Genomic DNA, 13,524 nt, shown 5'->3' on the forward strand with positions numbered 1-13,524 from the left:
ACCTCGTTCCATTGCGGCGTACGCCCGAATTTGGGGGGTGGGTTGCTGCGCCCTTCGTCACGTGCTCCGAGCAAACGGCGGATTGGGTGACGGGCGTGTGGGAGCTGGTACTGTAGGCCGCGTGCTACGTCTTTCTTCTTCTTATTTGTAAATAAATAAAGTATTTCTTCGTATACTTACAGTTGCTAGTCCCAACGAGAGGTTCGTGTGGTTACGCTCGTTTGAGGCCGCAAGTCTAGTCATAGCATTTCGTTTGCATGCTGCTGTGCTGTTACGTCTCTTACTTGGATTGACTGGCGGATTTCTACTGACGCGAACAAGTGTCTCGGCATCGTCAGTCCACTGATCGTGATCATCTTCCATCATAGCAGAACTGCACATACACAGAATTCATAGCCTGACTATGCATTACGACTCCCCTCTGAGAACTCTTACTGAATGATATGATGCTTTTCCTGAGCCTGGGTGGATGCATCTTCGCTGAAGAGAATTGTCGCGTGTTTGGGCGGCACAACGCACGTCGGCAAGATGCCGCGAGCGCCGGTCGAGACAACGGGAAGAAACCCGTGAAAGACCAGAAGCCCGTCAACGAGAAGCTAAGTTTCAAATACGAGCAAAATACTGACTAGGATGTCTATTTTTTACACTGAATTCTTTCACGCCTCGTCTGGGAGTCTTGCTATAGTTCCAAAGACGTATCATTGATACGGTAACGGGAAAATCAAAACAAACGTAAAGAAGATTGATCTGCTTTGAAAAAATAAATATAAAAAATCAAACTGGTTAGTTCATCTCGCCTGCTGATCGAGAATCGGGGCGAGCCACGTGTGTCGACCGTCGTACGTGTCATTGATGCCGTCGACAAGCTTATCCGGCGTACGAACGTCGCCCGAGACACCGTCAAGAACGTTGATACTGCTCGGAAAAGCGGCAACATCTAAGACATTAATCGTAACTATTTAGTCGTAAAATTCTTCGCGTACTTTTGGCCCTGAGCTCGATCTTCTCTCCGCACTCATCGTACATTTCGAGCCCATTGATGCCGATATAGTACAAATCGCCCCACGTGGACATGAGCTGGAACTGAAAGACAACTAAAGAGAAGGAAATAGTCTCTGCGGTTTCCAATTGGTATTATTAGGATACAGCCGGTTGGTATCAGTGTCGAATTGGGTCGGAATTTTTCTATTCGGGTCGTTGAACTGAAATCAATCGTCTGACCAAAATCGAAGTGAGTGTTCCCGGGACCTGGGGAGATGTCAATCCTTATAAATAAAGGCTAACACATTCCGTTCTCTCTAAACCTTTTCTCAATAAAAATCCACCAGGAGGAGACACAGATCGTCCATCAAGAGCAACAAAAACGAGTTGGGCCTAACCAAGTCAATAAAATTAAATAATCGCCTATTTTTCAGCGTACCCCTCGATGCGTGTCATCCGGCGATTTATTGTAATTCCACACACGCAGGCCAGAAATCGAGGAAGCGCGCCCCAAGTCGACGGTCACGAGGTGATCGCCACCGTCTGTAAAAGGCGCAAGCCACATGTGCTCGTCAGACATTGTCACGTTGACACCATCAATAAGACTAGAAGAAATATTTGACAAAAAACAAATCAATAGAAAGGAAGCGCGCGGAGCACTTTTCCAAAACGCGACAGTCGTCCCCGTACTCAGGCAAATCGTTAACGTCACGTGGCGTAGCCTTTGTCCAAGTAAATGACCGTGTATCGCACAACAGCAAAAGATCTCACTGACTCACCTGAAGTTGCTCCGGTTGTATCTCCATAGCGACCCCGTCAGCGCCCACGATCTCGATTCCCGTCAGTCCGAAATAGTGAGCATCACCCCAAGTCGTTCTGAAATTCAGCTGCAAAACTAAAAGCAGAAGCACGATAAGAGAGAGATATAGACACATCGCGTGCTATAGATCCAAACATCGTCCGCTGATGCCTTGATCGTCCAAACGAACGCGAGATTGAGTCAGAGGACGAATATCGTTACCCTCTTCCTCGACATCATTTTCCTACGTAATGAATGGCACGTCTGACTATTTTCTGTCGACGTTGATTTTACGTCGTCTTGTTTGGCGGTGTCCGGTCGCTGGTGTCGTCTCCCTTCGGTGCCGCCGCCGCCGCCGCCGTCGCCACACGCATCCTCGTCATCCCAATCCATTTCGCCTTGAAACGTGTCGTCGAATTGAGCCACGCGAGCCAGGACGTCGTCGTTAGTGGTGAAAAGAATAGTCTGAAAAAGAAGTGGTCATCTATTAATTATTCTAAAAGTCTATATAGGACTTACGTCGCCGAATGCCTCTGATCCACCAATAAGGCCACCACAAGCACTAAAACACGAAGAGAATCTTCCCACTGATTTTTTTCCTAACGGTTTTATCCCAAACCGAGCAATCTCTCCATCGAATATTAGCATATCGTCGAGTTTCATGACGACGTGTCTCGCACCTCGCGCGGAATGAATTCGCGACTTGTTGTAATTCTAAATGCGTACGTCACACAAGGGCGGCGGCGGCGGCGGCGGCGGACTCGACTTACCCACACTCGTATCATAGCCAATGTCTCGCTTTTCTCGAAATCAAGACAAACCAAGTGTCGCTTGCCGGACGTAAACGGCGTCAACCAGACGTGCAGATCGTCTCTAGAAAAACGGACACCGTCAATCTCATAACAGAGATTTTTCACAAAGACTCGCCTTGTTCTATTCACCCCGTCCAAAAGATTTTGCACCACTCGAGGATCGCTGTCGTACTCTGGCAAGACGTTGATGTCAGCCGGATCGGCCGAAATCTAATAAATAACGCGCGACGTCGTCTGCTTTGTTTGTAGACAGACTGCTTTTCTACTTGTTTGATTTGAATCGGTTTTCCGCTGTCGGAAAATGCTTCGATTCCGTTCAAGCCGACGTAATGCAGATCGCCCCACGTTGAACGAATGTCTATGGTGAGTCTGCGACCGGACGGTAATTCGGGAATAGAAAAAGGCGGCGGCGGCGGCGGCGGCGGCGGCGGCGGCGGCGACGTCTCAGCAACCGTCGCACTACGAAAAGTCCGCTCAGTCAGTCCATAATCATTAAATGTACATTAAACATAAGCTAACCTCTGATTCTCGCTGTTTTCCTCCGCCCGACTATCGCTATCCATTCCTAAGAGCACCGAAAGGTCATGTGAAAATCGGATGCAAGTAATTCGGTTTCGTTCGCGTAGAAACTAAACTAGGAGGTATCGATTTCCCCACGGCAAACAGATTCGAAAGCAAAGCCAAAGACACCCCCCGGGAGAGAAAGGAAGAAAGTTAACCGCTTACCTTGAGGAAATGCCGCATTGGGCGCGATTCTTCCGAGGTGGGATTTACGAAATTGATCGAGAGATTGCAGGCATTCCTCAAGAGAAATCGATTCCTTCCAACTACACAAAATTAAGCCTCAGTCGACCTTTTTCATAGATCCCTACCTCCGTCTCTGCCTCGGCGTTTCCTCGCTGACAAGCGGACCGCCGACGGTTTCAAGCGCCTCCCCCAGCGAAACCTTTGCAACCCTCGCAGAATCGTCAACACTTCGGCTCGGCATCGGGCTGTCGGCGACAGACTGTCGTTCGCCACCACGTCGACTGCGAGACGAAACGTTGCCGCGATCGACTGGACTGCTAAAATATCAAAAACTACATTTCAGTTCTACCTACGGATAAAGCTACTTTGCCTATTGAAATTCTTGCTCGGTTAGAAATTTATTAGGTCGAATAAATTTGTCTACCTTGGGAAAGGAGTTCCGAGGCCGAGTGGGTCGGCTTCACTCGTCGTACTTGCAAGCAAGCTCGAAAGCTCCCCGTGACTGGAACTCTGCTGTGTTCTCGATTGACTTCGGAGATCAGAGCGCTTCGCTCCTGTCGACGTAGAATCTCTGAGCCATTGAAACTTTTCTGACGATCTACTTTCAGCTGCTCTTGACCTGCGAAACATTTTTACCACTCGCGTGTCTATCAAGAACAAATAATATGACTTACTCTGCTTTTATCGTCTGAAACCACTCCGGTTCGTTGTTGTGTCCAATGCTCTTATCACGACTAAATTCACACGTTGCGAGCCTTGTGGAAGGCAAACGGATTCCCTACCTCGCGGAAAGGGCCGAATCGTCGCATTCGAGACTGTCCCTACTTGCAGTAAGACACGGATTAGACTGAGACCTAGAGCACTCTGACCAGTGAGTCCGATCTCACGCGCGCGCGGCTTTTCCTCTGATACCTTTGAAGGGGCTCGGACAAGAAACGCTTGACAGCAGATTCGGCCACGGGATCGTCGTCCCAGTTCGAAGCGGGAGTTCTTTCCAATAGAACCGTCTTGCTCCTCTCCTCGATCGTTTCCGTCTGTGAGAAAGTCTCAGCCACGACGCAATATACGCTGCCAAGTCGCACTAACCTCATTGTCTTCCTTTTCTCTGTCTCTAGCTAAGTCAATCAGTGTAGAGTAGTCAAACACCTGATTGCCACAGCCCTAAAGAGTCGGTAAAATTAAACTCGGAGAATTTTAATTTATCGCTTACCTTGTTGACGAGGCCTTTCCAAACGAGTTCAGGGCCAACAAAAAGCCTCGCCTCTTTTACACCAATAGTCAAATCCTAAACAAGCTCATTACATCGACGCTGTGAATTGAGTACGTCTTCGTTCTCCTACTCGGAGTCCGCCGTTGTAATTCCAGACTCTTATGCGGGCCGGGCCGTTCACCGCAAAGGCAGGCAACGTGAAAACGAGCTCCAATCTCTGCCCGGACGAATAGGGGCACGACCACATGAAACGAGACTGGGTTGTCTAATGAAAAAGAAAAAGTCTACAAGCACCCGATATTCCCAAGTGGTCTCCCAACGAGGTACTAGTCGGGCCCGACGTTGCTTAACTTCGGTGATCGGACGAGAACCGGTGCTTTCAACGTGGTGTGGCCGTAGACATTCGCCACAGCAACGCTACGGTAGAAATAGGCGAGCGTACCTTGATTTCCCCATTGACCAAAGCGCCCAGACGTCCAGGACTGACTCCTTCCGACGTTCCGTGAAGGCAAACGCGATTGCCGTCAAGCCACAGACGCTTTCCGTCCGAACCATAAAATTGAACCTCGAAACGTAAGAAATTTGAGAAAAAGCGACAATTTCTTTACATGCAGTGCCATTTACTTCTGTCAATCCTATTTGACTGGAATGACCCCAATTGGAAAGCAACTCCAAATGAACTTCAACGCCGTCGGAGCTCAAAAACGATCTCTCCACGTCAACGGACACGTTCACCGGTTTCCGAATAGACGTCGAATCAACAGTACTAGCCTCAGGAACATCCGAACAATTCGAATCGCTCGACACGTCCTCATTCGATCCTTTCCTTTCCGTAGTCAAGGAAACAACAGACGATTCAACCGTTTTCAAAACGTCGGCCGATTCCGTTGACGTCGTTATTCGTCCTTCCATTGACTTTGTTGTATTGGAGACTACGTCATCGGTTTGCTGTGGCGCCGCGCAGTTTGGATTAGTCTCTTCGATGTGACCCAAAACGCGCAGGAGTCGTCTCTGCTGCCTACATGGTAGAAAGAATATCAGGCGTACCGAATGAGAGCACGCAGACTATGCGAAAAATTGTTCGTACGTTTCATTCATAAGACGAACTTTTTTCGTGACGGCAACGACGGTCTGATCGGTCAGCGGAGACGCGGGCGGTCGCGAAAGTGATTTCGAGGGACTCGATTTCGGACTGGACTAAAAAAACGATAAAGTATAAATACACTGTTACTATTGATCTTCAATCTGGACTCACGTGAGCTGTCGTTGGTGCACTCACAGCTAAAAAAAAAAGTCAAAATTAATTTGGATCTTCCCCCCCCCCCCCCCCCCCCCCCGTCTCCTTCGCACTCTTCTTTATTCTTTCCGTCTCGTTCTGCGTCGCAGCGAGAGCCTGTTGAATTTCACTCGCATCAAACTCGTCGTCGCGAGCCCTCGCTGGCCCGCCGCCAGTCAAAAGTCTCTCCTTCGATAGGGGACGCGAAAGACGACCGCCTACTAACGCTAACGAAAAGACAGAGAACCAGTGAGTGCACGTGGACAGGCGGAATATTATGTCTTAGTACAGCTTGTAAGAGACATTTCCACGGCTGACTTTCCTCGACTGGGTAGGCGACTGACAGAACTCAGGCTGCCGAAATTAAATTTGATTACAAATAAAGCTTTATTCAAGCGAACTGACTTGGACGACGATCGCAATTGAGAAGACACGTGGGGATCAGCCGTGTCCACCCTCCTTAAATAAATAAATAAATAAATAAATAAATAAATAAATAAATATTAAAAAAGACTCCTATGTACTTTGCTGATGTAAGTTGACGTTGATTTTCTAAGAAACGGTATCGATAGCACGCGCTCACTTCAAGATGTCGACCTCACTTTTATTTGACGCAAAGGAGAGAACAATGACGTCCTGAGAAGACGGCACAGCGCGTTGCAAACTCGTCTCGTCATCGTCGTCGTCATCTTCTACCCAATCGAGAGAATAATCCACCACCTCCTCAATGTCGTCATCCTCCTCCTTCTCGATTATCAATAAAAATATATATATATATTTATTCTTGGTTTACTTCTTTTAATTTGCTTATTATTTCATCTGCTTCCAAACTTCTTCTCAGCGCCTTCATTCAATAGAGTTTTATTCGTGATAAGTCTTTTGAATTATGCTTCTCGAACCGGGACGTCTTCCAAGCTGATTGTTAGCTCTTCCGATTCGCTCTCGCCTTCCTCCAAGTCCTCGATTCCTTTCACCAGTTCGCCCTCCGTAAACGAAGCGGAAACGGCCTCAAAATCGTCGTCGTATTTCCCAGTCAATTTTTCTACGTCATCACGAAAAACAATTTCTCGGTGAAAAGTCGGCGAGAAGAAGAAGAAGAAGAAGAGTCAATATATTTTTACCAGATGGCCTAACTTTCATTTTTTCGCCTCCTTGCGTCTTAATTTCTAACGAATCCTACAAAAAAATTTAAAACACCATATCAAATAAGAGTTAACAGCATTTACCGTATTCCAAGCTCTGCGTTTGACCGGAGCCGTTTTCGCGCGAATTCTAGCACTAAGCCAAAATCGAACGGAATCGAGACTTCCACAACACGAATACCCGGTCTTTTACCTAGTTTCCGGGTTACCAGATTCGATTGGAGCGGCTAAGAATTGAAATCTAGATCCTCCTACGTCGCAAATAAAATTCTTTGAGTATAGTAAGCATTCTGCCTGCGATTTTCTTGCCTGCCGTCTTCGACGGTCGCGTTTCGTCCGATTCGCGTCGTTTCGCTTGGTTTCGATCGATCGTCGAGTTGGCGCCGTTGACGTACACGGAGAAGCCCTGCTCTTTGCGCTCCAATTCGATTTGCCTGTCGTCTTTTCGGCGCAATTTCTTCAACAGGCTACGCCCCCGCGCGTTAGGGTTAGTCGTTTTCGCGATTTTGCTCAGTCGTCCTACCGATTTCTCTCTTGAATCCGATAAATGTATTCGTCGTAAGTCGAACTGGCCTCCGCCTGCGGCCGAATCGACTGCGGAATGGATGGACTGGCGTCGTCCCATAGTTTTCGCCTTGCTTTCTGCCTAAAGAACAGCTTTGCAACCTTTTTTCGCCGATGAAAGACTCACTGCCGCTTTCTTTCCATCCTGACATACAGCTGAGTCGAAAGAAACGAGTATACACTGAATTATACGGGGATTGGTCCTAGAAAGAATTATTAATTACAAAGAGACATAACTGCAGATCCTTTGAACAAAGCAAACTAAGCACAGAAGTCTTGACGCAACTGCTACAAAAAACAAAAAAAAACTATGAGTAAAAAGTCACAACTTCCTGTAATTTCTGAAGTAATTCTACTTTGCTTGCTGATGCTCCTTGATATAAGTTTTCATGACGAATCCTCGCTCACCAGTGAATGTGCCGTCTCGACTTTGCAGAGTACCCGTCCACCACATGTCATCGCTCTTATCGTCAATGCGTATCAAATCGCCCCGCTTCACCGTTAACTCCTTCGCATCTCGTCGAAGGTGAGGACGAATGATTTTGTAGACGTCGCCAGACGGCGACGTCTGCGGTGCCGCCACTTTCGCCGTCGCCGTCTTGACATCGCCTGGATCTTCAATATCATCATATACCTCTCCGTCGTCGTCTTCCTTTTCCGGTGGCGGCGGTTGACGCGGCGCGCGAGGAGGCAGTGGGACAGCAGCCGGTGCCGGTGCCTTTGCCACTGGTGCAGCCTTGGGCGTAGGAACATTCAATAGCTTGGGCTTGGGTACCGGTTCTTCGTCCTGCTCTTCTTCCTCGTCAACATCCTCATACAATTCCTCGTCGATCGGCTCCGGTGGAAGTGATCTCGCCGTGATCGTTCGTCCCATTCCCATTTTCATCGTTTCCTCGTCATCGCTTGGGTTCTCGTAGAGCGTGCCGTCGTCGCTGTCCCCGTCGTCGCCGTTGTCTTTAGCTCCGTCCACCTGAGCAGCGAGCTCCAAATTTTTAATCCACGTCGACACGTCGTTTGAATCGTCGCCTTTGAAACTGAGCTGCGGCATGTTCGGATGACTGACGTCGAAGAGAAGGCCGTCGCCTTTCGCGAGCAATTTGACCGCGTAGCCGAGCAACACGGCGACGTCGACTCGCACCGTCGTCTCGTTTTCGCGTTTAGCAGAATAGAGCGCGCGCTCTTTCAAGACGTAGTAGCGCTTGTCCCACTTTCCGCCGACGGCAACGCCCGTCTTCTTCACCGACAAATATCCGCACATCGACGCGCCGCTCTTCACCTCTTCCATCAGCGCATGCTTATTCGCCTTTCGTCCTGCCGTCGGCGACGAGCTTTCCGAGCCGCCGCCGCCGCCGCCGCGAGACGGCGATCGCTCTCGACGCAGACTACCGCTCGCTTTGACGATATTCGCTTTCAAACTCTTGAACGCGGATCCAATCGCTTTTACTCGTCCCCCGCTCGTGCTCTTTTCCTCCGCCGGGGACGCCGGTTCTGCCTCTTCTGCTCCCTCTTCATCCTCTTCTGTTAGCTCGATGGACGGTAGTGGTTGCGTCGGCATCGTTGGTTCCTTCTTTCCATCAAAAGTGAATTGAATATATCCGGCTTCCTTGTCCTTGTCCTTTTTCTTTTTCTTCTCTTTCTTCTTCTCCTCCTTCAATCGTTTCTTTTCCTCTTTCGCTTTCTTTTTCTCATCCTTTTTGGATAGAAATTCGACGTAGCCGCCGTCTTTGACTGCCGGTGACGACGTCGTCGGCACGTCGACGTCATCATACTCTTCGTCTTCTTCACCCAATTCCAAGTCGTCGCCGCTGACCCCGCCCCCGCCGCCGTCACCGGAAGCACTTCGTCCGACGTACTCGTCTTCCTCAGTTTTGCCTTTGGCATTGCCGAGTCCCCAATCTATTTTTCTATCGGCGTCCGCGTAATCGTAATTCTCGTCGTCGCTTCCGAGTTCGAGATCGACTTTCGCATAGCCGTCGCGTCCGACTTTGTCGGCACTGGTACTGCCACCCTGTGCCTTCATCTCCACGTATCCATCGCGCACTGTGGGAACCGCGTCGAGTCCCGGTTCCATAGGAGTGTACTCCTGGTCGTCTTGCGCTCCTCGGGCTTGTTGGACTTTTTCCTTCAGCTGGCGATATTTTTCTATGAGCGTCTCCGCTTGCTTACGCTCGCGAAGATTCAGCTTGTATCGAATGTCGGTGAATAGAGTGACGCCATCTGCAAAGAAAATAAAACTCGGGAGAAGAAAAACAGGGGGGCGGAGCGGGTTTCCCTTTGACCTATGCTTTGACTTCCTCGCTACCTATGGCTACAGTCTCGAAACGCGGGCGCAGAAATCGCTAACGCAAGTCGTCTCTAAGGCGAGCTAGAGACGATAGCGGATCGGACTCGACAAGTTCCCATACGCGGCGGCGTTCCTCCCTAATGTTATCCGGATTCCCCTCCGTCGCGTGGTTACAGTACCTCCCAGAGATTTGGCCACTTCCTCGAGCAATGCGTTCATTGTACGCGACCGGCTTGACCGTCGATTCTTTTCTGCCTTTTTCCTTGAGCTCCGTGTGAGTAGTTCTGATAGGGTACGACCGTGGGAGCATAGATATTAGGAGTGGGAGTTCCTAACAGAATCCCGGCTTTGCGATGAACCAATCAGCACCTCTGGCTAATGAGATCATATTTCTAGACGTAAATAGTACACAATGACATCATAAATGTAGCAGCAGTACTTTTAGGTGCTGTCTGGCGTTCCTCAGCCGCAAAACCTACTAAAACTGCAGATTAAATAAAAGTTTATTTAATTACTGTGCTGCACTAAGGACAATGATGCCGTTTCATAAATCTGTACGAGACAAAACGCTGTGTCTTCTACGTCTCAATTCATTACCGTTAGGACTTTGTTAGACCTTTGGATTCATCGATGACGTCCACATAGTCCTCGGGACAGTCATCATCCTTGATCACGTACGTCCTTGGAACCAGACCCCGTTCGCCAACGGGCATCCCACTCTCGTCTACCAACCTCCCCGCCCACCAATTCTCATTATCCCGAAAATCAATGAGAATCTCATCGCCTTTTCGAAATATAAGCTCGTCCTTCTCGCCGCCCTCAAAGTCATAGAGAGCACGACAAAGAAATGGATCTTCGCCGGGAAGCGCGGGCGGCACACTGGAAAGACTAGGCATGCACGTTTCCGCTTCCTGATACTTAGCCACTTCTTCAGGGCCAAATTCGACGGGAACCTCGTACTCGGTCGCATACGTTTTAATCGATTTCTCAATGGCGGCGACCCAGTCGTTCATCTCGCTCTCGTTCGCCGCCGCGAAATAGGACGACGCGTATGCCGGATGTGACAATTCCATCACATGCGCCATCTTGTGCGCAAAAACTGATGACGTCATTTTGTAGTTGACCAACGAGAGGCAGTCCTTCGCCTGCGCGTCGCTCTCCTTTTCGGCGTAGGCGAAACGCTCGCGTTTGACGAGACACCAACGCCGCTTCCACCGACCCTTGCGATCGCGCTTCAAGAGGTAGCCGGATATCGTCGCATTCGCCTTGGCATTCGTCAAGTCCATGCGCGATTTTTCGCGATGGCGAGTCGGCGCCGATGTCGGCGTCGGCGTCGCGGCTGGCGTTGGTGCCGACGCCGACGCCGGACTATCGGGCGGCGTCGATTCGTCGGCCGACGCCGTAAAACTGCCCCATGACGCGCGTTTCTTCAACGTCGCCTTGAGATTGCGCAGAGCTCTCATCATCGACACGCGACGCCCCGATCCCTTGTCCCCGCCCCCCGTTGCGCTGTCTACGATCGGTGGCACGTGATCGGCTATTTCGTCCTCTTCCAATAGCTCCAATTCGTCTTTTTCGTTGTCGCCCTTCGCAACGACGGGTGCGCTCTCGCTCTTACTTTTCTTCTTCTTCGGTTTCTTCTTTGCCTTCTCCTTTTCCTTCTTACTTTTCGGCTCCGTTGAGGCGGAAGCGGGGGCGGGGGCTTTATTTGCAACTATCGGCGTGTTTTCCTCCCCCTCGTCCTCTTCGAGAAGTTCCAACGGATCGGCACTAGGGCTACGCTCGTTCTGCTCGTCCCGCGTCGTCAGAGGCGGCGACATTTCGACGTATTCCCGTTTCGGCGAGCGTTTGACGACATTTTCGTATCCTTTCGATTCGGGCTTTTCTTCCTTTTCTTGGCGGGTAACTGCCGCCGTTGCCGATTGCTGGCGAAGTTGTTTCAGGGCGTGGCAGATCTTCTGCTCGGCGGAGACGAGGCGATTGTAGAGAGCGGCGCGACTGCGATCGTAGTCGTTCGGTAGAACGTTCGCGCGGCCCAGTTCGAGGCAGAACAATTCCGAATCTTCGCCGGGGAGAAAATAAAAGAGAGCGAAGCACGTCAAGGTTTCTCCTTCCTGTTTTTACGAGGCGCACCCCCGCGCTTACCGCATACGAGATCCCGCAGTTGTTTGAGAAGCGTTTCCATCTCGCTCGCTGTGGCAGAAGGTGCCGTAGCGGCTAGGCAAACGGGGGAGGAGGGAGGTGCGTCACGCCGCCACAAACTGTAACAAATAGAACAAAAGGCAAGCCACGCATGCGCATTTACACACTTTTAGTAATAAAACCCGCTTTCGAGATAGTCACGTGCGAAAGAGGTCTACTTGGCGTAGGAGGGGTCACATTGAAAAATGCTGTCAGAGTTAGGAGCCACAAGTTAATACGGCATCTGGTTTCTTATTCAAACATCACCTGTGCCTGTCACCCACCATCTATGCTGTCACCATAGATATAAAAATAGAGGGATTGGCAACTCCCTCCTTATCACGTGATTTACGTGGTCCTAGGGTAGTTACGTTCCCATTCACCATCATGTCCGCTCTTGTACGCGCTCTTGAAGCTACGCTGCAGTCCAACGTCACTTCTGCCGTATCCCATCGATACGAAAAGCTGAAGAAAGACGCCGGAACGCTTCTCCAAGACGAATTTCGTCATCGTCTTCTAAAATTTGGCGAAGAGCTCACCAAAAACGTCCAGGACTGCTTTCCTGTTCTCTCTTCCCGTCCTTGGAGACCTTCCGATCGCGAAAAGTGCCTTGAAGCTTTCATGGCACTTCGAATCGACGTGCTTCCTCAACTCTGGAAGTCGTTCTACGCTGAGATTGAGATGTGCGACGACGATCCTCTGCTTCCGCAGTGTGTCAATAGGAGGCTATTTGAGATTTGTTTAAGTGAGCATTTGGAGAGTGGGGCCGCATCTGCCAGTGCCACTGAAGAAGGCCACTCGACCGTCTGTGGATACGCAAACTTGTAAGCCCCGCTGAAGTGTCCAAGACAACCGAATGAGTCATTGCGGAACGCAGATCCGTCTCGCCAGACAGAGCGACGACTCTCGAACACAGCAGTTTTCCTTCCGCCTGTTGCACGCTCCACCGTACCATTTCCTCTTCAAAATCGAGCGTTGTGTCTAAATGCGCGCAAATAATTCAGATACGAAGAACGCACGTCTCTTCGAAAAGGTACCACTTTCAGTCGACTGATTTCCAGACGATTCGATAGTTGCAGCCTGAGCTGACGAACGAGGGCGATGTCTGCTGTATTTTTTCCGAGTGAAGCGATTTTTCTTCCTCAAAGGCATTCTAGGGACAAAATAAAAAGTAATTACGCCAAAAAACATTTAAGCAAAAGAAGTTTAGCGCCATAAGTCACGTGCCAGTTAGAGGTCACTAGAAAGGGTCAGCCTGAGAGTAAAGACAGGCAGAGAGAACAACTGCTTATGCCAGTTCCACGCAGAAATGACTCTTCTTTATGATAATCGACAGTGAAGAGAAGCCAAACGCACGGGCAATGAGCCAACCTATCCGCAGTTGAGTCACTACAAATGACGAAAAACGGCCGCTGTGTCTAAAGGAAAGGTTTAGCGGCCTCTACAGAACGCCTATTCCACGCCAGGACAACTGGCAAGCCTAATTATGAGCGTACGAGCATAGCGCGAACGAGCGTTACTTCCCCAA

At 49.8% G+C, this 13,524-nt stretch overlaps 3 protein-coding genes and 1 non-coding gene across 5 annotated transcripts; all 4 read right to left on the reverse strand.

Moving 5' to 3' along the window:
* Positions 1–125: 125 nt before the first annotated feature.
* Positions 126–7,783, reverse strand: LOC136183588 (katanin-interacting protein-like). Of its 2 annotated transcripts, none has more exons than XM_065970288.1 (45): positions 7,659–7,783; positions 7,491–7,613; positions 7,277–7,434; positions 7,161–7,218; positions 7,052–7,103; positions 6,947–7,001; positions 6,725–6,867; positions 6,619–6,669; positions 6,428–6,569; positions 6,350–6,377; positions 6,231–6,284; positions 6,115–6,179; positions 5,900–6,052; positions 5,805–5,830; positions 5,637–5,746; positions 5,174–5,567; positions 4,992–5,114; positions 4,680–4,814; positions 4,550–4,624; positions 4,426–4,500; positions 4,252–4,373; positions 4,122–4,193; positions 4,014–4,073; positions 3,764–3,958; positions 3,465–3,656; positions 3,319–3,419; positions 3,112–3,157; positions 2,859–3,051; positions 2,708–2,802; positions 2,551–2,653; positions 2,400–2,494; positions 2,300–2,342; positions 2,075–2,245; positions 1,937–2,024; positions 1,761–1,876; positions 1,642–1,703; positions 1,421–1,586; positions 1,305–1,374; positions 1,147–1,248; positions 984–1,094; positions 798–937; positions 646–747; positions 436–596; positions 285–373; positions 126–235 (listed from the first exon to the last, which is right to left on the reverse strand). In XM_065970288.1, the coding sequence occupies exons 1-45, from the start codon at positions 7,673–7,675 to the stop codon at positions 186–188; spliced, it is 4,782 nt and encodes a 1,593-aa protein (XP_065826360.1). In that variant the 5' UTR covers positions 7,676–7,783; the 3' UTR covers positions 126–185. The 2 variants fall into 2 exon arrangements, with proteins under 2 accessions (XP_065826360.1, XP_065826359.1); XM_065970287.1 differs by having other exon boundaries at positions 6,428–6,572.
* Positions 4,831–4,950, reverse strand: LOC136184187 (5S ribosomal RNA). Its single transcript, XR_010669314.1, has one exon. It is a non-coding gene; the product is annotated as a 5S ribosomal RNA (ribosomal RNA).
* LOC136183590 (glutamic acid-rich protein-like) lies at positions 7,733–10,124 on the reverse strand. Its single transcript, XM_065970290.1, has 2 exons — positions 9,995–10,124; positions 7,733–9,748 (listed from the first exon to the last, which is right to left on the reverse strand). Exons 1-2 carry the CDS (start codon positions 10,032–10,034, stop codon positions 7,884–7,886), a joined length of 1,905 nt encoding a protein of 634 aa, XP_065826362.1. The 5' UTR covers positions 10,035–10,124; the 3' UTR covers positions 7,733–7,883.
* A 176-nt stretch (positions 10,125–10,300) lies between these two features.
* On the reverse strand, positions 10,301–12,108 carry LOC136183592 (uncharacterized). Its single transcript, XM_065970292.1, has 2 exons — positions 11,961–12,108; positions 10,301–11,877 (listed from the first exon to the last, which is right to left on the reverse strand). Exons 1-2 carry the CDS (start codon positions 11,998–12,000, stop codon positions 10,415–10,417), a joined length of 1,503 nt encoding a protein of 500 aa, XP_065826364.1. The 5' UTR covers positions 12,001–12,108; the 3' UTR covers positions 10,301–10,414.
* Between the last annotated feature and the right edge of the window lie 1,416 nt (positions 12,109–13,524).

The sequence above is a fragment of the Oscarella lobularis genome, chromosome 2, assembly GCF_947507565.1.
Source record: "Oscarella lobularis chromosome 2, ooOscLobu1.1, whole genome shotgun sequence".
NCBI lineage: Eukaryota > Metazoa > Porifera > Homoscleromorpha > Homosclerophorida > Oscarellidae > Oscarella > Oscarella lobularis.

Bases quoted from the DNA above. Each gene is read 5' to 3' on its own strand.
- LOC136183592 (XM_065970292.1), bottom strand. From the start codon at position 12,000: ATGGAAACGCTTCTCAAACAACTGCGGGATCTCGTATGCG. The intron at 11,878-11,960 runs GTAAGCGCGGGG...TCCCCGGCGAAG, and splicing joins ACTGCGGGATCTCGTATGCG to ATTCGGAATTGTTCTGCCTC.
- LOC136183588 (XM_065970287.1), bottom strand. The intron at 6,180-6,230 runs GTCAGTTCGCTT...TAATTTCGGCAG, and splicing joins CAATTGCGATCGTCGTCCAA to CCTGAGTTCTGTCAGTCGCC. The intron at 2,025-2,074 runs GTAAAATCAACG...TTCATTACGTAG, and splicing joins ACACCGCCAAACAAGACGAC to GAAAATGATGTCGAGGAAGA.
- LOC136183590 (XM_065970290.1), bottom strand. From the start codon at position 10,034: ATGAACGCATTGCTCGAGGAAGTGGCCAAATCTCTGGGAG. The intron at 9,749-9,994 runs GTACTGTAACCA...TTTTCTTTGCAG, and splicing joins AGTGGCCAAATCTCTGGGAG to ATGGCGTCACTCTATTCACC.